We start from the raw sequence: 27,631 nt of genomic DNA on the forward strand, positions 1-27,631 counted from the left end.
ATATCAAATCCTTTCAGATGGATATGCAGTGCATATGAAACACACCTAAAATAGCTATTGCTATAGCTAGCAATTTCAAGATGAAACATGCACTTCTCACGGTATAGAGTCAGAATTAATCGGAGTGATTTCTAAACATAGCAAACGAGCGGAGCATCCAATAATTACATCTAAAGTACAGTCCAATTACTTAACAAATGTCGATGTGTTTTGAATGCGTTTATAACTGGCAAAACCAACAACAACAGCAAAGGCATCTCATCTATTATTCCACGTCCATGAAATGACAACATTAATTCATTTACCGTTCATGCAAATCTTTGCTGAGATGATGGAATAGCCTGCATGTGGATTACCACTGCCTCCACATAATGATGATCCATTCAAATGTGTTTTGCCGCAGGGGAACGTGATTTTGATATTTTATTCCGGGTTCCATGCTCCGACATATAACGAAACAAAGCCTTCTGAAACAACGTTTTTGAGTTGGTGTTTGAACAGAGTTGGCGACCGTATAACCGCCATATTGGAAGCCGCACATGGACACCGCAGTCCTTTTTACTTCCTGCAAGTGATTGGATTTGGAGTCGTTTGTTTCTCCACTGGGGTAAGTAACATATAGTTGAAATCTGCTGCTGGATGGATGATTTACGGTTCACCCTAGATACTGTCAATAGGCCATTGATAGTTAAGGAGACCCAAAGATCTGAAGTTGAACTTTTCTTTTATTGGAATTTGTGAAACGTTCCTTGTTTTCTAAATGGGTAGCAAGCTAAACAGTAATATTAAGCCAATAGGGCGCACGGTTGCGTTTCTTGAAACATAGGTGGTCCTCCTTCCTGCGCATAAAAATTAGGTTTGAACTCTAGTGACAATAACAATGCGATCCTTTGCTGGTTTTACAACAAAAGGATTAAATTGGTATGATAAAAATGAATATCACAATCTCATGTTGGCTGTTGTACATCTTAAGACACTGCACGCGCAGCGGTCGTGGCTCTCTCAAACAGACTGGCCTTAGAAAGACCCCATTTGGATTTTGAAGCTCTAGTGTTGCGCGTTTCTGAATTGGAGACATATAACCTACTGTATAGTTCCAAGTCAGTTGTGGCTAATGATACTGACAACTCTGCTAAATGGACATCTACGGATGAATGCTTTAAAGGTCCCGAACAGTCATTCGGAAAAGTACTTTCTCATGATTAACTACCAGGAAGTTTGAAAAGACAGGCTGAGTGGGTGGGGAGCTTATATTCATGAGCTCGCATTGACTGGCAGCTCGTTGAAACGCCTAAGTCAAGCAACTTGGACGAGGTGTTGCAGTAAAATCAACTCAAGCAAATTTGGTGAAACACAAAGCAACTCAAACAATACTGAAATTGCATCAATTATATATATATATAAATGTTACATCTCCCATTTGGCATGTCTCTCTTGATGCAGTTCACAGCAGCACTGACGGATGTGTTGACTTGACAACTGCATCGGAGTTTTGAAAGACCATTCCTCCCCTTTTGTTCCATGCAGGCTGAAGACCTAGCTAGACAGTAACTAGCTAACACCGGACACAGATGAAAGTATTTTTATAAGTATTTTGCCATATATGAATAGGGTAAACTTTTTATTATATTTGCTGACACCCTACAGTCAAATGTTGGCACCAATAGAGTAGCTATCTAGATATATTAACCACGTCTTCTCCAATGTTGGTTACAAGGTGGTGCTTGTTTAAATTAGGTAAGAGAATATCCTGATACCATTGGTGTATTAAAAATGAGAGTTAAGGTGATGTCACATTATTCCCTGAGTAATGAATCCAAGTGTTTGAGATGGGGGATGGGACCAGTAACTTTATGATCAAACTTGATCAATTTAGAAGCAACAATTCACACTTTGTTCCTCATCATGATCTGGTTTCCATCAAATATCATCCAATTAGATGAACAACATTATTTTGATTGTTCATGACCTTTAAAATCAAGAGATGCCTGAAATGTGCTGAGTCGTAGTCTTGCACTCCGACTGGCTGATTGTGGGCTAATTACGTACGTTGTGGGTTTTTCACTTATTATCGCCTGCTAGCAGGTGATTTGCTACAGATAGCACACTTTAATCTCTGCATATGATTACATAATTCCCTCATTCTCTGTTTGGTGCACATTTTGTTAAACGTAATCCATGTTTTTTGATAATGGGTCTAAAGTTACATATTTCAGCTCATTTTATTTGCCGATCAATCTGAAATTGACAACACAATTACTTTTATGACCTGTCTGCTGAAAACATGGAAGAGTTTAATTTGAGTCTTTTCTAAATCTTAATGGATTGATTGTAATTTTCACAGAGCATAGACACGCCAGACCATTTTCTGAACCTATTTGATATAGCCTATTGGGCACTGTTTCTTAGATGTTATTGTTGTCATTTGCTTCCTGCACCATAGGGGTGAAGAAAGGTATTTGCTCAACACCATACGGATTGTCTTAGAGTGAGCTCTTTACTTTCCAAACTCATCTCTCTTCAATAGGGGGAGGAGTCAGTGCTCATCACCGTATACTGTTAAAATGTAGACTTGCAATGATTGCTGGATGGTTTTATGTTGTGCTTGGTTTTTTGCTTGTTTCCTTTCATTCATCCAGATCATGTGTTCACTAAACTCATCCTCTTTTCGGGTCAGGTAGTTGATGAGAACTTTGTTGGCTATTCTTTTATATTACCGATGGGGAAACTTTATTCACAATTCCTGTCACGAGACATTCATTTCGTAATCTGTATTTAAAAAAACAAATGCTTTGCAGAATAGGATATCATGTTGACTGCTCTCCACGTCTTTCAAAAACAGTGGTTTGTGTCTGTGAAACGGACTCCTTTGGATGGGGTCTGACCAGTCAAGCTAACCCCACACCTTGTAATGGCAGATTCCACGATGGAGGATGCCTTCTATGAGGGGAGCACCGGGACTTTAAAAGCCCATGGACGAGATGTTCATGCAGGCCAAGCAGACAGCGGCCATCTTGTTGAGAGTCTCCGCTGTGTCCTGGCAAGCGTTAATTGGGTGGTAGCTATTACATGGACTCAATGCTGTTAATTCTTAAGAAGGTCTAATCACCTCTCTCCACTTATTTCTATGGTTCCTCTTCCACAATGCAGAGTATCCACAGGCGGGAAACCTTGAATGAAATTGTCGTGTTTGGATTGTTACAAGAGTTAAAAAATGAGCAACGCACTTTGAAATGTTATATTGTACTGTAAGTACAGTGGTTCCTCAATTAAAAGTTTGTTGAGATTATGCTGCGTGATTTAGAGGTCATATTGTGATTTAATACGGTTTCCTGCATTACTGCTTCATTGCTCCAGATCACCACAAAAGAGAGTTAGAGCACTAATTATGCATTTGGGTCCAAGGGGCTAAATTGTTTATTTTTTTATTTCACCTTTATTTAACCTGGTAGGACAGTTGAGAACAAGTTCTCATTTACAACTGCGACCTGGCCAAGATAAAGCAAAGCAGTGTGACAGAAACAACAACACATAGTTACACATGGAATAAACAAACGTACAGTCAATAACACAATAGAAAAAAATGAAAGTCTATATACAGTGTGTGCAAATGGCATGAGGAGGTAAGGCAATAAATAGGCCATAGTAGCAAAGTAATTACAATTTACTGGCAGCAGAGAACTGGAAGGAAAGGCGGCCAAAGCAGGTGTTGGCTTTGGGGATGACCAGTGAGATATACCTGCTGGAGCACGTGCTACGGTGGGTGTTGTTATCGTGACCAGTGAGTTGAGATAAGGCGGAGCTTTACCTAGCATAGACTTATAGATGACCTGGAGCCAGTGGGTATGGCAACGAATATGTAGCGAGGGCCAGCCGACTAGAGCATACAGGTCGCAGTGGTGGGTGGTATAAGGCGCATGCTTACTACTGAAAGAGCTGCTTCCTGTGCTTGGCCCTCGTATGTTGAACATAATAAACGGCTCTCTATCCACTGGATGTGTACCAAACTCACTAAAAGTGGCAGTAATAAAGCCTCTCTTGAAAAAGCCAAACCTTGACCCAGAAAATATAAAAAACGAATCGGCCTATATCAAATCTTCCATTCCTCTCAAAAATTTTAGAAAAGGCTGTTGCGCAGCAACTTACTGCCTTCCTGAAGACAAACAATGTATATGAAATGCTTCAGTCTGGTTTTAGTCCCCATCATAGCACTGAGAATTACCTTTTAATGGCATCAGACCGAGGCTCTGCATCTGTCCTTGTGCTCCTAGACCTTAGTGCTGCTTTTGATATCATCGATCACCACATTCTTTTGGAGAGATTGGAAACCCAAATTGGTCTACAAAGACAAGTTCTGGCCTGGTTTAGATCTTATCTGTTGGAAAGATATCAGTTTGTCTCTGTGAATGGTTTGTCCTCTGACAAATCAACTGTACATTTCGGTGTTCCTCAAGGTTCAGTTTTAGGACCACTATTGTTTTCACTATATATTTTACCTCTTGGGGATGTCATTCGAAAACATAATGTTAACTTTCACTGCTATGCGGATGACACACAGCTGTACATTTCAATGAAACATGTGAAGCCCCAAAATTGCCCTCGCTAGAAGCCTGTGTTTCAGACATAAGCAAGTGGATGACTCTCTAGGACTAAACAGAGATGCTTATTCTAGGTCCCAAGAAACAAAGAGATCTTCTGTTGAATCTGACAATTAATCTTAATGGTTGTACAGTCGTCTCAAATAAAACTGTGAAGGACCTCGGCATTACTCTGGACCCTGATCTCTCTTTTGACTGTTTCAAGGACAGCTTTTTTTCCATCTACGTAACATAGCAAAAATCAGAAACTTTCTGTCCAAAAATGATGCAGAAAAATTAATCCATGCTTTTGTTACTTCTGGGTTAGACTACTACAATGCTCTAATGCCGGCTACCCGGATAAAGCACTAAATAAACTTCAGTTAGTGCTAAATACAGCTGCTAGAATCCTGACTAGAACTCAAAAAATGGATAATATTACTCCAGTGCTAGCCTCCCTACACTGGCTTCCTGTCAAGGCAAGGCCTGATTTCAAGGTTTTACTGCTAACCTAAATAGCATTACATGGGCTTGCTCCTACCGATCTCTCTGATTTTGTCCTGCCGTACATACCTACACGTACGCTACGGTCACAAGACGCAGGCCTCCTAATTGTCCCTAGAATTTCTAAGCAAACAGCTGGAGGCAGGGCTTTCTCCTATAGAGCTCCATGTTTATGGAATGGTCTGCCTACCCATGTGAGAGACGCAAACTCGGTCTCAACCTTTAAGTCCTTACTGACGAATCATCTCTTCACTGGGTCATATGATTGAGTGTAGTCTGGCCCAGGAGTGTGAAGGTGAACGGAAAGGCTCTGGAGCAACGAACCGCCCTTGCTGTCTCTGCCTGGCTGGTTCCCCTCTTTCCACTGGGATTCTCTGCCTCTAACCCTATTCCAGGGGCTGAGTCACTGGCTTACTGGTGTCCCTAGGAGGGGTGCGTCACTTGAGTGGGTTGAGTCACTGATGTGATCTTCCTGTCTGGGTTGTGGGTTATACTCGGCCTTGTCTCGGGATGGTAAGTTGGTGGTTGAAGATATCCCTCTAGTGGTGTGGGGGGTGTGCTTTGGCAAAGTGGGTGGGGTTCTATCCTTCCTGTTTGGCCCTGTCCGGGGGTATCATCGGATGGGGCCACAATATCTCCTGACCCCTCCTGTCTCAGCCTCCCGTATTTATGCTGCAGTTGTTTATGTGTCGGGGGGCTAGTGTCAGTTTGTTATATCTGGAGTACTTCTCCTGTCCTATCCGGTGTCCTGTGTGAATTTAGGTATGCTCTCTCTCTTTCTCTCTCTCGGAGGACCTGAGCCCTAGGACCATGCCTCAGGACTACCTGGCATGATGACTCCTTGCTGTCCCCAGTCCACCTGGCCATGCTGCTGCTCCAGTTTCAACTGTTCTGCCTGTGATTATTATTATTTGACCATGCTGGTCATTTATGAACGTTTGAACATCTTGGCCATGTTCTGTTATAATCTCCACCCGGCACAGCCAGAAGAGGACTGGCCACCCCACATAGCTTGGTTCCTCTCTAGGTTTCTTCCTAGGGTTTGGCCTTTCTAGGGAGTTTTTCCTTGTCACCGTGCTTCTACACCTGCATTGCTTGCTGTTTGGGGTTTTAGGCTGGGTTTCTGTACAGCACTTTGAGATATCAGCTGATGTACGAAGGGCTAAATAAATACATTTGATTTGATTTGACTGTAACCACCAGAAGAATTGAAAATGAGCCGGAGCTGAAAGGATCACCAAAACTAAAGGTATTTTGGTTTCAGTGCATTTTCTTTAAAAAAAAAGAATGTATGTAATGGTGTACTAAAAATGTGAATATGTTTTTGCTGAGGAAACAACCATGCGGACAACCATCTGTGGAGATCAGTGGAGAAAGGGCTGGACAACAGGACGCACCGAAAAAACGCAAATGTGGCTTCTTCATCATCATCATCTTTATGCTTTCGTTAATAAAATAACGATACAAATATTCTTGCCGGCTTTGATCCATGCCTCGGCCTGCAGGATGCAAAGTGCTTTGTTTGTCAGACGAACCATTGGGTCGAAACTACAGAACAGTACAAAACAAGAGAACACATGGTTAATGTTTAGAAAAAATATATTAATATATTTGTCATATTGGTCATGGCTCCCGAGTGGTGCGGAGGTCTAAGGCACTGCATCTCAGTGCAAGAAGCATCACTACAGTCCCTGGTTTGCATCCAGGCTGTATCAAATCAGGCCGTGATTGTGAGTTCCATAGGGCGGTGCACAATTGGCCCAGTCTCATCTGGGTTTTGCCGGGGAAGGCAGTAATTGTAAAAAGGAATTTGCTCTTAACTGACTTGCCAAGTTAAATAAAGGTTAAATAAAAAGAAAATAATATATATACAGTTGAAGTCGGAAGTTCACATACGCTTAGGTTGGAGTCATTAAAACGTGTTTTTCAACCACAAATGTCTTGTTAACAAACTATAGTTTTGGCAAGTCGGTTAGGACATCTACTTTGTGCATGACACAAGTCATTTTTCCAACAATTGTTTACAGACAGATTATTTCACTTTTCACCTTATCACAATTCCAGTGGGTCAGAAGTTAACAAACACTAAGTTAACTGTGCCTTTAAACAGCTTGGGAAATTCCAGAAAATGCTGTCATGGCTTTAGGTAGGCTAATTGATAGGCTAATTGAAATCATTTGAGTCAGTTGGATGTGTACCTGAGGATGTATTTCAAGGCCTACCTTCAAACTCAGTGACTCAATGCCTAACATCATGGGAAAATCTAAATAAATCAGCCAAGACCTCACAAGTCAGACCTCCACAAGTCTGGTTCATCCTTGGGAGCAATTTCCAAATGCCTGAAGGTACCACGTTCATCTGTACAAACAATAGTACGCAAGTATAAACACTATGGGACCATGCAGCCGTCATACCGCTCCGGAAGGAGACATGTTCTGTCTCATAGAGAGGAACGTACTTTGGTGCAAAAAGTGCAAATCAATCCCAGAACAACAGCAAAGGACCTTGTGAAGATGCTGGAGGAAACCGGTACAAAAGTATCTTTATCCACATTAAAATGAGTCCTATATTGACATAACCTGACAGGCCTCTCAGCAAGGAAGAAGCCACTGCTCCAAAACCGCCATAAAAAAGACAGACTACGGTTTGCAACTACACATGGGGACAAAGATCGTACTTTTTGGAGAAATGTCACCTGGTCTGATGAAACAAAAATAGAACTGTTTGGCCAACGTTATGTTTGGAGGAAAAAGGGGGAGGCTTGCAAGCCGAAGAACACCATCCCAACCGTGACGCAAGGGGGTGGCAGCATCATATTGTGAGGGTGCTTTTCTGCAAGAGGGACTGGTGCACTTCACAAAATAGATGGCTTCATGAGGCAGGAAAATTATGTGGATATATTGAAGCAACATCTCAAGACATCAGTCAGGAAGTTAATACAGCTTGCTCGCAAATAGGTCTTCCAAATGGACAATGACCCCAAGCATACTTCACTTCCAAAGTTGTGGCAAAATGGCTTAAAGACAACAAAGTCAAGGCATTGGAGTGGCCATCACAAAGCCCTGACCTCAATCCTATAGAAAATTTGTGGGCATAGCTGAAAAAGCGTGTGCGAGCAAGGAGGCCTACAAACCTGTCTTAGTTACAGCAGCTCTTTCAGGAGGAATGGGGCAAAATTCACCCAACTTATTGTGGGAAGCTTGTGGGAGGCTACCTGGAACTTTTGACCCAAGTTAAACAATGTAAAGGCAATGCTACCAAATACTAATTGAGTGTATGTAAACTTCTGACCCACTGGGAATGTGATGAAAGAAATAAAAGCTGAAATAAATCATTCCCTCTACAATTATTCTGATATTTCACATTCTTAAAATAAAGTGGTGATCCCAACTGACCCAAGACAGGAAATGTTTACCAGGATTAAATGTCAGGAATTGTGAAAAACTTCCGACTTCAACTGTATATAATATATAAAAAATGTCGAACAGAGCCTTTCCATAAGTACACTCAAGTTTCTTCAACTGTCTTCTGACTGTGATTAGAGAGATGTTGATGTTGTGCAGTGATGCCAGCAGATTCCAGATTGCATTTGCCGATCGCCCATAATCTTCAACCATCAGTGAGTCGATGGCTTGATTAGTGTCGCTGGAAATTGAATACAAAAATGATGACCAGCAGGGTCAAATAATATAAACAGTGGTTATAGAAGGTGCAACCGGTCAGCACCTTAGTAAATGTCCGTTGGCTTTTCATAGCTGAGCATTGAGAGGTCGAGAGAGGTCGAGAGAGGTCAAGAGAGGTCAAGAGAGGTCAAGAGAGGTCGAGAGAGAGAGAGATGTCTAGAGAGAGATAGAGAGAGAGAGAAGAAAAAAAAATATAGAAACACACACAGTAACGGGTGTTACTGAGTTCCAAGAGCCGATCTGTTATCCAACGATAACAGATCGAATTTAATAGCCCGGCTCATGTAGGTGTGAAAATCCCCCCCACCCCCAACAAGTAATAGCCTACCCGCGTGTGGTTAACTATTGCAGCGCCGTTTCGCACTGGTCTGAGACAAGCAAGACTACTTAATAAACATATACATTTTAAAACTGATTTTTTTATTAATCCTGCATTATAATTGTATATAAGCCTCTTAGATATGAATTTAGAATCCTCTAAATTTAATTACAGGTACAATTGTGTGATTAGCCCTTCACTATCACAATATTAAAAACGTTCAAATGCATTCATGAATTAAATCGCTTTAGCCGACATGTTGCGGTTCATCTGATGAAGGATTGACTCAATCTGTAGGCCCAGGACGATAGTAAAACTGGCCAGAAGATACACTTCAAGAAAGGAAACGCATATATAACCGACCGTAGAAAACGATTGCAGGTCGGAGGGACATCTAACAAGTGCAGATCGGAGGGCCATCAAGCCAAACAGACCAATGAAGCACGGGTAAACGGCGGGAGTATCTATGACTCTCTGAGGACTGGGTAGGGTAGGTTCTCCCTTCCCTCGGCGGGGTTCTGAGTCGGGAGGGTGGAGTCGGCTCTTGCCAGAGCTCGGTTCCCCCGCATCTCCATGTCACCTGGGTTGCGCTCGACCGGCTACAAGCATGAGACCTCTCACTAAAGGCGTCAGTCACACAAAAGTTCTTCTTAAATCCAAACAGGTTGGAGATTATAAGAGTACATGGCCATAAAGGCTAGATAATTTTTCAAGCTGTCCAAACATTCATAGATGACCAGCAGGGTCAAATATTACAAACAGTGGTTATAGAGGGTGCAAACGGTCAGCACCTTAGGAGTAAATGCCAGTTGGCTTTTCACAGCCGAGCATTCAGAGGTCAAAACAGCAAGTGCATGTGAGACAGAGAGAGAGAGAGAGAGGATCGAAACACACACAGTAGAGCGTGGAATATAGCAATAAGAATGTCAGTTTAATATGCAGTGCAGATCACCTCCTATTACCCTTCTCAGACTTTTAAGAATTGTGCGTGTTCAATTATTTGTGGCATTTGAAGTATATTGAAGATAGAAGCAATAGCCTACTATTTAAGCACCGTTTCGCGCTGCTTTGAGACAAGCATGGGGACTGGTCTTGATAAATCAATGAGAGTTTTTTTTAACTTTGAGAACTTGTTAACAAGTTCTGTGTGTATCAGACACGCTGTTTTTTCTCTAAGAGATTATTCTTAACTGAAGAGATGTGTAGCCACGTTAAGTCTTATTTAGTTGATAGTCCTTTACTCTGTAATATATAAATGTACACTAATTGTTTGAGTGTCAATTCTTTTGTGACTAATAAATCCTATTAGTTGAATGGAGTAAATGTGATCCTCGTTTTACAGAGCAATTCTTTGATTGACGATATGTTCATAATTTAGTAGGTCTATTGGTAAATATTATTCACACGACACCTTGGCATCTCTGATCTACTTGACTCAATACATTAAAGCTAGAATATTGGTCTCCAGGATTAGATATTTGTATCTAGCCTTTTATTAATTGCATAACGGTGCAAGATAGACACTTTCATTATAGTCATAATGAGGCAGCGATGCAATGATTGACTATCTTGCTAGATCCTTGAGATACGTACAGGGCCTATTGTATCTATTGACATAATATTGACAACATCATTTTCCTCCTACTACAAAATATGGAATATTCATAGACACAGCTGGAAATTCTCATAGGCCATAGAGTATCTATTAGGTAACTGTCAGATAATCAATGAAAAAATGAGTTCCGGTTCCCCGATTTACAGCAAAAACCAGCCGGTGACAAAGTTCCCACAAGAGTCTCAGAATTAAATTTGTACTTTCCTACTGACATCGAGTCATGTCACAAAAGTCACTAAGGGTCTCTTTGGGCTTAATCTTACAGTTCATTTGACATCTGTGTGCATACCTCATATTTTCAAGCTCATCTTTATTGACATTGAGTTATGACTTACGCAACAGCCTGATTTAAGTGCAGTATCTCTTAGGCTTTATCTATAGGGACTACCTCAGAGTAATAATAAAGTTGCCTCATCCCACTCTACATAATTGTAACTTCTTCCCATATCCCCTCCCTACAACCGGGTGGGCCTCATTCAATAGGGGAATAATATTCATATTCATACTATGTGCCCTCCCTTCTGCCCTCATTCATCTGCCTTCATAGATCTGAAGCAACTGAGTAGGTGTTAGCAATAGTTGTTTCGACCATATTGATTTCACCTATCCTATCAGATCCATGGAAGGAAAGTAAGGAAGTTTAAAGGCGGAGAGGAGATATCTTTGTGGAATGAAACACAGCCTCAGTCTCTGTCCCTCCGTACCTACTGAGCATGCTCCTTGGGCAGTAGCTGCAGCGCTGACAGTATGATTCATTGACATCATCCCTCCTATTGGATTCCCGATCGATCAGCGCTGGTGAACGCAACTCAACAACACGGTCACCACACTGGAGTCAACAATACCAGATACACTGTGACTATGTTACATTCGTTGGCTGTACAGGGGTCCATGTTGTTGCTAACTTTCTGACCCGTAGCTGGGGCTTGACAAATACAGTCATCCCTTCTCACATCTGAGACACTTCATATACGTCGATGCTTTATGGGATTGAGGACAGAAACCTCACATGACTCAGAAGGGCTAGTTGAGTAGAGCGCCGTCTGTGGATTTCATTGTCTGAACTTGTCTGGGATCAGAAGTCTACAGAAAAGCCCCATTACAGGCTGCCAAAGATCAGGGCAAGCTCTCGCTCTTTTTCTCTCTCTTTCTATTTCGCTCTTTACTCTGTCTTTCCCTCTGTTCTGGTGGTAGAGGCATGGAGTTTTCGGCCTGCGGCAAGATCAATCTGTGTTGCTTTCCCCAGGCCCTGCTAATGGAGTTCTAAGTCTGTGTGTATCGGTCTATGTTTATGTGCGTGCATATGTGTGTGTGTGTGTGTGTGTGTGTGTGTGTGTGTGCATGCTTTCGTACCTGTGTGTGTGTGTGCATGTTAAAGTGTTCCACGCTGCTCCTTGTGTTCCATACCAGCTGTTCTAATAGAGTCCTCCTAATAACTAACAGCTTTTATAAGCAGTGCATCTAAAGGGCACCAGTGCCAGTCCGTGCCAGTCCATAGTCATGCCCTAGTTAGCAACCCCCTGGTGGGCCCACTAATATCCCTTCATTTCTCTCTCTCTCTCTCTCTCTCTCTCTCTCTCTCTCTCTCACTCTCTCTCTCTATCCCTCCTTCCATCCATCACTCCCCTCCCTCTGCTCATTCTCTCCTTATGGAGTCAAATCAGCCTAATAGTCCAGCAAAGAGCCTGGAGAGCCACTGTAATGAACCCAAGCCTTGGGCTCAGAAAAACACTCAAGAGGACAAACATCCTAAATCAATTTATGGAACCAAAATATAAGGACAACTGTAATGTAATGTGTGTTAAAGCAGGGGTGATCACTAAGGGAAACAGAGAATACAGAGAGAAAATCGGCAGCTGACCACAAGGTCAAGTCAAGGTGGATTCGGCCCTCTGAGAAAAAGATTTTCTCTTGCAGAGGAAATCTCTTCTCTCTCTCTGTAATTTTTGTTCTTTACCCCCCCCCCCCCCCCCCCCACTCGCTCTCTCTAATTTGCTGTCTCGCTCAATTCTCTCCCCACCATTGCGGTCTCTCCTTTTCTCTCTCGCTCCATTTTCCCACCTCACTCCTTCTCTCCCTCAATCCCATCTCCCCCTCCCTCGTCCTCTCCCTCTCCCTGGGAGTACGTTGCGCGTGTTAAAAGCCTGTGACATCCCCGATGCGTGAGCAGCTTCAGATGCTGCCTCCTACAGTCCCTGCCAGAGAAACGCCTCTGTCACGGCAGACACCCGGCAGCTGGGTCGGCGGCCATTTTCTTTCCCCTTACCCCATTAACCATCACCAAAGCAGTACCTAACACTACTATCAATATCCAACAAGAGACTCTAGTATTGGTTTGTTCATTGATTGAGAGTATAGTACTATGTGTTCGGATGGATTGCAGAGAGGAATTAGGAGTTTTGAACATGTCTGCGGATACGTTGGTTAGTGGTTTATGCTACTGTCTTTGATTCCTGGCTGGAAGCCGTTGGACTGTTCATAGCTGTCTTTGCAATTACACTGAAGCTGATGAGAGCAGATGCTGTTAATCTTGAGATGCCAACACCAATGAGATTAACTTCTCTCTACTTCTATCTTATTGCATGTGTGCTAAAGCTACTCCCTCCAGTCCCCCCCAGAGAGTTGCCATTGCTCAGTATCACACAATATCTCAATATGATGTCTTAGACCAATGAAAACAATCACAATAACAAGTCATGTTATTTGTCGCCTCTGCGACTGTATAGACATTTGAAAATTCAACGCTGGTAAGATTGAGCGATCACTTTCTGTCTCCGGCTTCCCAAATGAACAAAATGACAACAAAATAGTTAGGGAAAGCATTTGCCAGCATTAGCATTTACCAGGCAGCATTTGTCATCATTAACATCAGCACCAGTGCTTCATCTTTGGGCTGTGCTGTGTTTCCTAGCAGGCATTTTTTAACAGGGCACTATATCCTTAGCTAGGAGTCCTGATGGTGCAGCCGTATGTGACACACTGGCATGGTGACTGGCATATAAAAAAAAAAATCTAAAATGTCAGGACCAAATGACTCGCCGTTTAATTGCTTGCGAGTTAACTCGGTCCCTGTGGTCGAGACAGGACGTTAAACGCCTTAAGCACTAATTATATAAGGTAGCTAGATATCTCATTACCCACTTCAATATGCAAATGGTCGGCGGGCTTAGTGCTTTATTGCAATTACTGTTATTCGGAGGGCGGACATCTTGCATTGGGGTTGGAGAGAAGGCTTCATTGTAAACAGTGAGACAACAACAACGGAAGCTAAGAAAGGACTTTTTTGAATTACTCGGTGGTTTTCTATACGACAAAAATTGAGCGTGTGTTTTTCGAATTTGGATATTCAGGTTTGTGTCCAATATGAGATTGATCTGATTAACTGTAATTCACAGCAGTGCTATCATTCAGGACATTGCCTCAGTGATAGCCTAGTGATGATGATGGCAATAAAACAAACTCATAAATTAGGGAACACAAGTTTTGGTACATGTGTAGCCATTGTAGGCTCATAGGGCTTTTGAAAGACTGCCCTGACAATGAAAGAGGCTATTTCCAAATAATCATATCAGCTCAGTGAGAATAGAGAGCTGTGTACAAACCACACACCAAATGCCAGGATGGAAAAAGCCTAGGTTACTATCATAGGGGAAGAACAAGACGGGGAGAACAAAACGTCACATTGTGATAAGCCTACAATGGCTACAAATGTACCAAAACGTGTATTTCCATTGTCAAAAACATGCCTAACTCATACAGTAGTCGAATACAATTCATGTCACATAGCACAGTGTTACATGATGGGGGCTTATTCTGAGAGCTGCATGTTTGGAGAAAGAAATGTGTGCTGCTTAGCAGTCCCCCTCGCAATGGGCCCTGATCCTGTCATTTCTATTCCAAAAGCTGGATGAGCTGACGTAAGGCTTTCTGGGTGTTGTGTTGTGGAGGCTAGAGGGAGGGCCAATCACTGTTGAGCCACTGTTTGAAGAGAGCCTTCTCCTGGCTCTCAGCTATCCTGGAGGTTTTGCATTCACAAACACAGCTAAAATGCAATCCTTTCCGAGTCAATAAGGGAGGAAAGAAGGGCGAAGAAGAATGAGAGAGAGTGCGAGAAGATTTTTATTGCCAGGCCATTTTTTTTACGGCGGAAATCTAAAGGAAATTCAGCAAAAGGATAATGATCACTTCTTGTAGTGAGCCTTCCTCTCCTTCTCTCTGTTCCTGGGTAGAAGCAATTATCGTTGCAGTTACCTGCCACAATAGACCTACCTAGGAGTGGTAAGGAATGTGATTGTCTGCGCAAACAGCAATATTAGCATCCATTACATGAATATGTAAATGTTATCAATTGCTAATATCCTTTGATTGGTGTGGTTTGATCTCTGAATAAGTGTTGATTCTTTTCAATCCGTAGGTGCTAATTTCTCTAATCATGTGACTTCAGTGTTTGTCCACACACTCTCCTCTCTCTCTCCAATCCTCCACCTGAGCAAGTCATTTTTATGAAATGACACACACTAGTGCATACCACTTCCCTCGTGAAAGCAATCAATCATCTCGATTGGAAAGATTTGTTCAACCCAGGGGAAAGACAAGAAAAACGTGTGCGGCCGCTACAGACTTGAAAGCCCTCGGAATACGAGGTCCCATCCCTCTCTCTTCTTTCTCTTGTATCCCTGTTGCAACCACAATTACACCTGGATATAGAGAGAAAGAAAGACAAGAGGAAGGAGGTAGAGAGAGAGAAATGCTAGCTGTTAAGCATATCAATTGGCCTCTCTTTGCCGGGGAAGTTAAACTGTTTGTTGTTCCTCCAGGCGTCTCAAACACTCTTCAGGCCTCTTCCTGGCTTCTCTGGTTGCTCTGGGAGTATCCCCCAGGGAAGCGTGGGGTTGTGGGGGTTGGAGTCTTTGCAGACTGCAGCGGGGCTCTCCTCGGGTGCTTATTTATTTATGCCTGCCAGGGGAAGTGGAGGTACCGACAACATCCCCTCGCTTTTAGAAGGTTAAGTCCCTTAGGCATCTATGTACATGCCTCTGTCTCCTTTTCTATTTGCTGAGGTGTCTAGATGCCACCGTCTTGTCTGGGTCTCTCGAGCAGTCTGTGTTCCTTCAGACCGTGACACTTTGAATATGTTTAATGTACATCCTTCTTTACTAACTTCCTGTCCTATCTTCTCCAGCCTTTTTTTGCCCAAGCTCATCCATCCCTAACATCTCACAGATATATCTCACATGAGGATTTTGTTACAACAACGGTGGTGAACTAATAAACCAGTCCATTTCTTAGAGAAATATATAAGCTCTCACTTTTTTTTAGCCCAATAGACAAATGTGAAATCAGAATTTTGCAGCATTTTCTCCCTCTCTGATTTTAATTAGATTTTTTTTCTCATGTGGATGGAGGGAGGCTAGGCAGGAGGGAGGGAGGGGCAGGGGTGGTATTTGGGTTTACCCTCCGGGTGAGCGTGCCCTGCTAGGCTCCAGTCTGCAGTCAGACAAAATGCCACATTAGTATTCTGGGGGTCTGCTGAGCTCTCTGGCCCATTCGCTCCAGCTGCAGCCCTGGAGACTGGACACTGCTTAACACAATGTCTGTCTGTCTGTCTGTCTGTCTGGTCTTTGTATAGCCTCTGGCTCTAACAGACAAGAGTTGAGCTACACTGGCTCTACTGAGATATCCAAAGGTATGGAATCACAGCAGTGTATCCCATCCTTATCTAGAAGTGGTGGGGAGGGTTGGGCATGTGTATGTCTGTATTCTAAATATGTGTATTCCAACGACACATACAAGTCATACAAGTCTAAAATAGCATATGGCATGCACCATGTGAACAGCACTATACAAATGTATGGTATACGTGCCTCCCAGATTTTTCACTGAGGGGTAAGGCCTTACATTATGCCTTATATTCACTGTAGCAGACAATAAGGGGCGGGTGGGGTTCGATTCCACCTATTGAAATAAACAGTGGGCTGTAACCTCCAGCATCACAACAAGACAAGCGCCATTTTGTTTTTCCCCCCCATAGATACACAAACAGGTTGTGTATTTACAGAGGTGGAAAGCCATCTGCTAGAGATTTAGGTCTAAAGACTGTCTTTACGGAACGCTGTTGGATTCTGCTGTACATGCAGTACCTCGGGGCTAGCAACATGCAAATTGAGATACTCTCGTTTAAAATGTTTGAACAGGGAGGCTTGTCAGAATCCTAAAGATTTCAAACCAGAGGAGTAGAGAATATGGTGTTCAAAAGGAGAATGTGTGGTTGGTGTATGTGTATGTACAGTACGCATTGTGTGTATGCTTATGTGTGGTGGATGTATGCGTTGCACATACAGCAGTGGCTTGTGCATTCAAAATATATGGCACAGAGTAGACACAGTTAATTGTATGCAACGTATTCATGGGGGCTAATATTCTGCAGAGGAGCGATAATAATGATATCATACCTCAACTGAAAGTCACATTGCAGCAAATTGCTGGAAGCTATGGCTTCAGCACACATTCCATTTTTATTAAAGTTTGTGTGGAGCATTGAGACATTTCAGGGTTTCCCAAACTCGGTCCTCGGGACCACAAAGGGTACACGTTTTGGTTTTACGCCATAATACTACACAGCTGATTCAAATGATCATCAAGCTTTGATTATTTTTGAATCAGCTGTGTCGTGTTAGGGCAAAAAAAAAAAAACATACACAGAGTTTGGGAAACATTGCATTAGCCTGCCATTACACACACACACAGAGAGACGCAGGTAGGCTCACACACAAAAGCAAGTGCAAACACTCACACGCTTCATCACTGATTCCAAATGATATGCTGCTACAAAGCTAGCGTGCAGTAGCAGGTCAGCAGATGAGATACATAGTCGAGGTGTAGTCTTAATGAATACTTAAGTGATGTAAAACACATTAGCAGTATACACAAGAGCAGAGATAAAAAGCTTGGAATGCCCATGCTTTTTACCCTTCAATTACATTTTGGGAACTAAGTCCCCGAAAATTGATTTAAATAAATGACATAGCAGGAGATGGGAGGCAGACAATATTTTTTTAAAGAAAGCTAGAAGTTATTAGCATAAATGGTCTTAAATGTTTAAGGCTGAAAGCTTGTTCTCTAAATCAGGGGCATTGTTGTCGTCCCCCCCCCCCTAGTTTTATCATTGCACTGTGATACAAAACCAGTGTGCTTTAGGACCATTTGGATGCCACAGAGTGGTCTGGTAGGTTGTTGTTCCAGTTTCAGCTAGCTGGATTTAGGACCGTATGGACACCACAGAGTGTGCGGACAGTCGGTGTGAAGGCAATGCTTCTGAAAGGATGGCATATAAGACCAGCGCGGGAGAGATAAACAGAGGCAGCTGATTTCTGTGTTGCGCTTTTTCTCCGAGTTGCAAAAGCAAGCAGAGCAGAATCTGGCTACTCTTTAGTTGACTGATCTAGCTGGCAAGTTAACTGCTGTTAGACATAAAATAATGTATTTATTTCCCAGTGCTGAGCTAGTAGTGTAACTGACCTGTTACGTTCGCTAAAATTTCATCCCGTCTCAACTGAAGTGAATTAAATACTAGCAGCTCGTTAGCTAGCTAGTAGTTACCACAGCCAGTTAAGCTCTAGCTAGCCTCTAGCTATCTGTCAGGAAGTAGTATCTAACAGCTGTTGTGTGTATGGAAATGTTTTATATCCTTTGTTTTGTCCCGTTTCAACAGAAGTAAATTTGATGATGTACCATTATTCAGAGCTAGCCAAAAGTTGAATAATGTTAGCTAGCTAGCTCACTAACTTTAGCTATTATTTTTGTCTCAATCACCTTAGACCTGAATCAAATGATGAAACCAGCAGTCAAACTATTGAAAACCGATATTCTACATTTTTCAGCGCAATGTGAGTTTTTATTAATCAGTATAGCAATGTAACATTATGATCTGTCAGTTTCCCTAGCTAATTCCCTACTTTTTACACTGACACGGTATAACCAGCTCTACACTGTGTCACTGTCATGGTACACAATCAGTACACAACACTATGCTCATCATATCTTAGCAGGATCAGATGGTGACAGGTGTCCCTGCAGGGTCAGACAGCCAGGGAAGACCAATCTATGGAGCTCAGGTGAATTTAGCAGTTTATTATTACAATCAGTGAATGGATACAAAGTTCCATCTTGAGTTGATGGATAGACTACAGTCTGGGATCTGGGAACAATGGTCATTTCCATTATTGAACCATTGATTATATTCTTGGATAATATAATGTATAAATGTACACCAAGGTAATTCTTTGTCAAGCTTCATCTAAATAGGGTCAGATGGTGACAGGGGTCTCAACAGGGCCAGGCAGCCAGGGAAGACCAGTCTGTGACGGTGCAGAGGTGAACTTTTGCAGATACAACACTTTATTATCTCTGTGCAGTAAACCCTGGACCAGCAAGAAGATTCAAAGATTAAAATAATTTAAGGCAGAAAAACCTCTAAAGTTCATTTCCAAACTGTATCAAGTGTTGATAGAGGCTTTTCCCGATGACACGAAACATGTAAAACAAAAATGTGAGGAAGACCTGGGAGACGCTATTGATGATGAATGGATACAGATGTTTGAATACCCAGCCATATTCATATCATCTCATCTCAGACATAAATTTCTCCAGGTTAAGACGATCCATAGAGCCTACTATTATGCCAGTGGAACTGAATATCATGCCCTCAGACATGTTATTACTCTGCTGGAGGTGTAAAACACAAAAAGGGACATATTTGTGTATGCTATGGTCTTGTGAAGGCTGGCTGAATTCTGGAAAAGAGTGTGTTCTTTTATCTCAGCATGCCTACAGATAATCCCTTCTCCCTGTTTTTGTTTGCTTAGAAATGTTGATACTGGAGAATGTTATCAGAAAAAACTGTGTAAGCTAGCATTTCAAATCAAATCAAATCAAATTGTATTGGTCACATACACATGGTTAGCAGATGTTATTGTGAGTGTAGCGAAATGCTTGTGCTTCTACTTCCGACAGTGCAGCAATATCCAACAATTAATCTAACAATTCAACTATATAATACACACAAATCTAAATAAAGGGATGGAATAAGAATATGTACATATAAATATATGGATGAGCAATGACGAGCGGCACAGACGAGATGCAATAGATGGTATAAAATACAGTATATACATCTGGGATGAGTAATGCAAGATATTTAAACATCATTATTAAATTGGCATTAATAAAGTGACTAGTGATCCACTTGTTAGAGTAATCAATGATTTCAAGTCTGTATGTAGGCAGCAGCCTCTCTGTGTTAGTGATGGCTGTTTAACAGTCTGATGGCCTTGAGATAGAAGCTATTTTTCAGTCTCTCGGTCCCAGCTTTGATGCACCTGTACTGACCTCGCCTTGGGTGGTTGTTGTCCTTAATAATCCTTTTGGTCTTACTGTGACATCGGGTGCTGTAGGTGTCTTGGAGGGCAGGGAGTTTGACCCCGGTGATGTGTTGTGCAGACCGCACTACCCTCTGGAGAGCCCTGCGGTTGTATGTGGTGCAGTTGCCGTACCAGGCAGTGATACAGCTGACAGGATGCTCTCAATTGTGCCTCTGTAAAAGTTTGTGAGGGTTTTAGGTGACAAGCAACATTTCTTCAGCCTCGATACGCCTTCTTCACCACACTGTCTGTGTGGGTGGACCATTTCAGTGTGTCCGTGATGTGTAGGCCGAAGAACTTAAAACTTTCTACTTCTCCACTGTTGTCCCGTCGGCTGTTTCCTGAAGTCTACGATCATCTCTTTTGTTTTGTTGACGTTGAGTGAGAGGTTGTGCCTTCACCTCCTCCCTACAAGCTATCTCATTGTTGTTGCTGCTCAAGCCTACTACTGTTGTGTCGTCTTTAAACTTGATGATCGAGTTGGAGGCGTGCATGGCCACACAGTCATGGGTGAACAGGGAGTACAGGAGGGGGCTGAGCACACATCCTTGTGAGGCCCTAGTGTTGAGGATCAGCAAAGTGGAGATGTTGTTTCCTACCTACACCATCTGGGGGTGGCCCGTCGGGAAATTCAGGACCCAATCGCACAGGGCGGGGTTGAGACCCAGGGCCTCAAGCTTAAAGATAAGCTTGGAGGGTACTATGGTGTTGAATACTGAGCTGTAGTCAATGAACACCATTTTTACATAGGCATTCCTCTTGTCCAGATGGGATAGGGCAGTGTGCAGTGTGATGACGATTGCATCGTCTGTGGACCTATTGGGGCGGTATGCAAATTGCAGTGGGTTTAGGGTGACATGTAAGGTGGAGGTAATATGATCTTTGACTAGTCTCTCAAAGCTCTTCATGATCACAGAAGCGATTGCTATGCGACGATAGTCATTGCGGTCAGAGGCTGAGGAGTTGCCATACCAGGCAGTGACGCAACCCATCAGGATGCTCTCGATGGTGCAGCTGTAAAACCTTTTGAGGATCTGAGGACCCATGCCAAATATTTTCAGTCTCCTGAGGGGAATAGCTTTTGTAGTGAGTGCCCTCTTCACGACTGTTTTGGTGTGCTTGGACCAGTTCAATTACCTTTGCCTTCTTGGGTACAGGAACAATGGTGGTCATCTTGAAGCATGTGGGGACAGCAGAATGGGATAGGGAGAGATTGAATATGTCTGTACATCAGCCAGCTGGTCTGTGCATGCTCTGGGGACACGACTCGGGATGCCATCTGGGCCGGCAGCATTGCGAGGGTTAACACGTTTAAATGTCTTACCCATGTCATCCACGGAGAAGGAAAGGCCCAGAGTCCTTGGTAAAGGGCCACGTCGGTGGTACTGTATTATCCTCAAAGCGGGCAAAGAAGCTGTTTAGGTTGTCTGGAAACAAGACATCGGTGTCTTTGACGTGACTGATTTTCTTTGTGTAGTCCGTGATTGCCTGTAGACCCAGCCACATACGTCTCATGTCTGAGCCTTTGAATTGCGACTCCACTTTGTCCCTATACTGACATTTAGCTTGTTTGATTGCCTTGCGGAGGGAATAACTACACTGGTTATATTCGGCCATATTCCCAGTCATCTTTCCATGGTTAAATGCAGTGGTTCAGGCTTTCAGTTTTGCGCGAATGCCACAATCTATCCACAGTTTCTGGTTAGGGTAGGTTTTAATAGTCACAGTGGGTACAACATCTTCTATGCACTTGCTTATAAACTCACTCACCGAATCAGCATATACATCTATATTATTCTCTGAGGCTACCGGGAACATGTCCCAGTCCGCGTGATCAAAACAATCTTGAAGCGTGGATTCCGATTGGTCAGACCAGCTTTGAATGGTCCTTGTCACGGGTACATCCTGTGTGTGTTTCTGCCTATGGAGGGGAGAAGTAAAACGGAGTCGTGGTCAGATTTCCCAAACGGAGAGTGGGGGAGGGCCTTGTATTCATCACGGAATTTAGAGTAGCAGTGATCCAGTGTTTTGCCAGCCCGGGTACTTCAATCAATATGCTGAACAGAATTTAGGTAGCCTTGTCCTCAAATTTGATATATATATATATATTATCTCCTGGGAGATAATACAACAGCATTTGATTGTGAGGAATTCTAGGTCAGGTGAACAGAAGGACTTGAGTTGTTGTATGGTGTTACAATTACACCATGAATCGTTAATCATAAAACATACACCCCCGCCCTCCTTCTTCCCGAAGAGATGTTTATTCCTGTCGGCGCGATGTACAAAGAATCCCGGTGGCTGTATCGAGTGTGACAGCATGTCCCCAGAGAGCCATGTTTCCGTGAAACAGAGTATATTACAATCTCTGATGTCTCTCTGGAAAGCAACCCTAGCTCTAATTTCGTCTACCTTGTAATCTAGAGACTGGACATAAGCGAGTTAAATACTCGGAAGCGGTGTGCACGCCTCTGAAGTTTGACCAGAAGGCAGCTCTTCTGCAGTGACATTGTTTTGGGTCACCCTCTGGAATCAGTTCGAATGCCTTGGGTGTTTCGAACAAAGGATCCGCTTCGGGAAAGTCGTAATCCTGGTTGTAGTGCTGGTAAATTGACGTCCCTCTGATATCCAATTCTTCCCGGCTGTATGTAATAACACTTAAGATTTTCTGGGCTAACAATGTAAGAAATAATACAGAAAAAACAAAATACTGCATAGTTTCCTAAGGACTAGAAGCCGAGGTGTCCCTTTCTGTCGGCGCCATCTTGCTATCTAAATAGGTATCTCCCACGACGTGGGCTAAGAAATGAATTGCCATTAATTAGAAGGTTGTTTATCTTCCACAGTGGATCAAATAAATGTCAAGTCATGTATCACTAGATTTGATTTATTACAAGATTGAGGGTGTACTGTGCAATTTACATAAGTTCTGGAATGGATGCCTTATATGGAATACTGAACAACAAAAGGAATCTGTTGTGAAAACATGCCCATGTCATTTAGGCAATTCCTACCTGCTGGGCTGGTCAGACCTGGCCCTGGGGGTCTGCCGTACTGTTGGTTGTCACTTTGGCTTTGGCCTAACACACCAGAAACCAATGTTTCCCTACGATCCTAAAGCTGAGTAGGGTGTGTTGGGTTGGGAAGCTGCAGGGCTGTGGGCCTCTAGGGGCAGGACGGTATAACCCAACTACATGTATATCGTGTTCAAGTTAAAAGCGCTCTACAGTACTACTAGGCCTATGAGATGAATATGTAGGAGGATGTACTGTTTCTGTTTCCAGATGTACTGTTTCCAGTGGTGAAAGAAGGCGGTACGGGCTGTTACTGCGTCCTGTCAAAATAAATAGTGGGGGTACGCTCAACCGGTCAAACGTGAGCCTATCACAATTAAAGCATGCCTAAAAAAGTATACAATATTAAACAATTATTTAATAATACTGCCTGTCAGCCACATGAACGATTTTCTAATTCACTTGAAACCGGTTGGTACGCACTCCGAAATTGCATTGTGGTTTGAGGAGAACACTTACATTTTGTCAAGGCAGAGATGAGTGGCCGGTGGTGGTGAGTGGACGAGACCGAAGCGCGAGTGGAAAACAGTGGATGAATCAATTCAGGTTACAAGCGTAGGCCTAATGACAAATCACAGAATGTCATTCAATACACGCAGGTGTTTTGTAACAGATCTCTTTTCATTCATCAAAATGTGAGGAACAGTGAGTGCACTGTTGTGGTTTTGATGCTGAAATGATTTTGTGAGTGGACGAATGTGTGGGGGTAGCCTACAGGAGCGCCTCTGTTAAGTGATAGTTTGACAATCAGATAAAAAACATTGTGACTGGTTGTGTTTATGCAACATTAAAAGGCATAGGCGGTGACCATAAGGCCAGGGGAAGCTTTCCCTAAAGTAAATTGAATTAAATTGCCAAAATGATGTAGCCTAATTAGCTTACTCCTGTCTATGCAGGAGTAAATAAAATCATTCAAAATAGGCTATTACACCAGAGAGGATGATTTGGCCACAAAGGATCATTATCATCTTTTTTAAAAAGCTTATTTTAAAATCGCATAGCCTACAGTCGGAAGGGTCTGCAATTTGGGCAGCGCACGCTGAAGATACCAAATAGATTATTATTAACTTAATTGAGCGAACAGTGGCCTATCTTACTGGCACCAACAGAGAACATCAGCTAGTGATTGTGCATATTCACTGTATTTATCATTGAGTCGAGGACAGTTTTGTTGGTTTTGGACAATCATTTCCTCCTCCAGGTTAGACGGACGTCATAATTGTATTTGTGTCTCTTTTCGTAGGCCAATTATATGAATCAGAAAACATATTTTTATTGATCTGTTTGTCAGTGTCAGCAGAGTAGGCTACCCTGTCATTTTTTTAGTATAGAAAATAAATCTACTTTCACCCCTGACTGTTTCTGTATGTACAGTTGAAGCCGGAAGTTTACATACACTTAGGTTGGAGTTAATAAAACTTGTTTTTCAACCACACCACACATTTCTTGTGGAGTGGTTTCTTATGGAGTGGTCTCCTAAAGTCAGTTAGGACATCTACTTTGTGCAATTTTTTCCAACAATTGTTTACAGACAGATTATTTCACAATTCCAGTGGGTCAGAAGTGTACATACACTAAGTTGCCTGTGCCTTTAAACAGCTTGGAACATTCCAGAAAATTATGTCATGGCTTTAGAAGCTTCTGATAGGCTAATTGACATCATTTGAGTCAATTGGAGGTGTACCTGAGGATGTATTCCAATGTATTCAAACTCAGTGCCTCTTTGTTTGACATCATGGGAAAATCAAAATAAATCAGCCAAGACCTCCACAAAAATTGTAGACCTCCACAAGTCTGGTTCATCCTTGGGAGCAATTTCCAAATGCCTGAAGGTACCACGTTCATCTGTACAAACAATAGTACGCAAGTATAAACACCATGGGACCATGCAGCCGTCATACCGCTCAGGAAGGAGATGCATTCTGTCTCCTAAAGTGGAACGTACTTTGGTGCGAAACTCAATCCCAGAACAACAGCAAAGGACCCTGTGAAGATGCTGGAGGAAACAAGTACAAAAGTATCTATATCCACAGTAAAACGAGTCCTATATTGACATAACCTGAAAGGCTGCTCAGAGAGGAAGAAGCTACTGCTCCAAAACAGCCAGAAAAAAAGACAGACTACGGTTTGCAATTGCACATGGGGACAAAGATCGTACTTTTTGTAGAAATGTCCTCTGGTCTGATGAAACAAAAATAGAACTGTTTGGCCATAATGACCATCGTTATGTTTGGAGGAAAAGGGAGGCGGCTTGCAAGCTGAAGAACACCACCCCAACCGTGAAGCACGGGGGTGGCAGTATCATGTTGTGGGGGTGCTTTGCTGCAGGAGGGACTGGTGCACTTCACAAAATAGATGGCATCATGAGGTAGGAAAGTTGTGTGGATATATTGAAGCAACATCTCAAGACATTAGTCAGGAAGTTAAAGCTTGGTCGCAAACGGGTCTTCCAAATGGACAGTGAACCCAAGCATACTTCCAAAGTTGTGGCAAAATGGCTTAAGGACAACAAAGTCAGAAAGCATGTGCGAGCAAGGAGGCCTACAAACCTGACTCAGTTACACCAGCTCTGTCAGGAGGAATGGACCAAAATTCACTAGACTAGTGGGGGTCGGACGTGGAGGTGGATCAAGCTGGTTGGGCGGTCTGAAATTTGACATAGAGGATGTCTTACTAAGTAAAATCAAAAGTTGTCTTTGTACTTCATTTGTTAATTTTCAGGCTATTATGTAACACCAGGGTAGCCTAGTGGTTAGAGCGTTGGACTAGTAACTGGAAGGTTGCAAGTTCATATCCCCGAGCTGACAAGGTACAAATCTGTCGTTCTGCCCCTGAACAGGCAGTTAACCCACTGTTCCCAGGCCGTCATTGAAAATAAGAATTTGTTCTTAACTGACTTGCCTGGTTAAATAAAGGTAAAATAAAATAAAAATAAATATTGATTATTGAATTATCATAAATCTAGTCTTATCAATCACTAGCCCTGAGCGGTTATTGTTGTCAATTGCTGTGCCCCAACCAGCCATGATTGATTGGGATTGCTCACAATCCACTGAGAGCTGCCATGTGAGGCGAGTGAGCTCCTCTCAGCGACATCAAGGCAGAAATCCCACAGCCTCACAACACCAAATTAATGGTAATTGCACTCCCCTTAAAGTTGTCTTTCACCGCTGTGAGAAAAGTTCAAGTGGCAAATTAATCTCAATCCGACTGGTTTGAAGTGGCACATTAGGATTTTGGATACCCAAGTGGAGTGTTGATTATGATTATTATAATTTTGGAATGTTTGTGTGAAAGCGGGCATGACGGCCACATGTAGCCATACAGGTAAATATCCCTGTCTTTTGCAATTTAAATTGCCAAAAATGTAGTGTCCAATCAAATGATGACCCAACATGTTTTTTTATGATTATGCAGCTCTCTTCTAGAGTGTGTTAAAGGGTGTGCTGCTAATTGGTATGTCCTATTATCCTGAATTGGAGGGGTGTGTTGGGTCACACCACCTCTGTCCAGCAGAGTGGAAATGGATTCCCCGAGTTAACATTTTATGCTAGAATATATATCATGTTAAATGATAATACTTATGCATAATAATGTTTCTGCTTAAAATGTTTTAATGTATACTATCTCTGTAGACTCTCTTCCTCAGATATGTGGAACTGGCTATTCCTTTTATATTATGCGCACCAACCTTATGGCTTCAGTTAAACCTCCGAGTTGTGCCTGTTCTGCTGTGTAGACCAGTTGAGGCTGGTGGGAGGAGCTACAGGAGGACGGGCTCGTTGTCGTGGCTGGAATGGAACGCATCACATATATGGAAACCACATGTTTGACTCTGTTCCATTTTTTTCCATTCTGGGCCATTACAATGAGCCTGTCCTCCTATAACTCCTCCCACTAGCCGCCACTTATGTAGACCTCAGATAAAACACGTATCTATGTTTGAGTCATTAGAACAATTTTACTTGAATCCATTTACACACTTTTAAGTACTCTTTTATGCACTATGGTTTTTGACTTCCCTTAGTAAACAACTTTAGGTTTGGGAAAATAAAACTGTTCATATTTGCACCATTGTCTGACATTCAGCCACAGACATAAAACATCAGTACATGTGTCAGAGAAAGAGCAGTGCTTGACTTGGGCAGGATCTCACTGGAGCTGAATACCAGCACTTTTTTCTACTGCTTGAACTCCCGCACCTCTTGTAGAATATTAGCTCAAAAGTATTGTGGAGCTCCTGCACCTAAATATAAACAGTCCCTGCACCCAAAAATGAGTACTGGCATCCATTTCAGTCCAAGTCAAGCACCGAGCAAGAGAGAAGGTGAAGAGAGATAGATAGTCCACTTACCGCCCTGCGATGAGTCACCTGTGGGTAGACCAAAAGAGAGAACAGAGAGAGAGAATATATTTTAGTTCACAGCTCGAATCAAGACT

The 27,631-nt window shown here is 42.6% G+C and overlaps 1 protein-coding gene across 13 annotated transcripts in view; it reads right to left on the minus strand.

Annotated features, from left to right (window-relative positions):
• Positions 1–27,631, minus strand: part of nrxn2b (neurexin 2b) — a 1,005,166-nt gene that overhangs the window by 682,198 nt on the left and 295,337 nt on the right. For all 13 annotated transcript variants that reach the window (XM_090183934.1, XM_036987703.2, XM_036987702.2 and 10 more), the window contains one exon: positions 27,546–27,563. In XM_090183934.1, the coding sequence (XP_090040060.1) occupies positions 27,546–27,563 (18 nt within the window). The remainder of the gene's footprint in view (positions 1–27,545; positions 27,564–27,631) is intronic.

This window comes from Oncorhynchus mykiss, chromosome 9, assembly GCF_057628025.1.
Source record: "Oncorhynchus mykiss isolate SJ-2025 chromosome 9, ASM5762802v1, whole genome shotgun sequence".
NCBI lineage: Eukaryota > Metazoa > Chordata > Actinopteri > Salmoniformes > Salmonidae > Oncorhynchus > Oncorhynchus mykiss.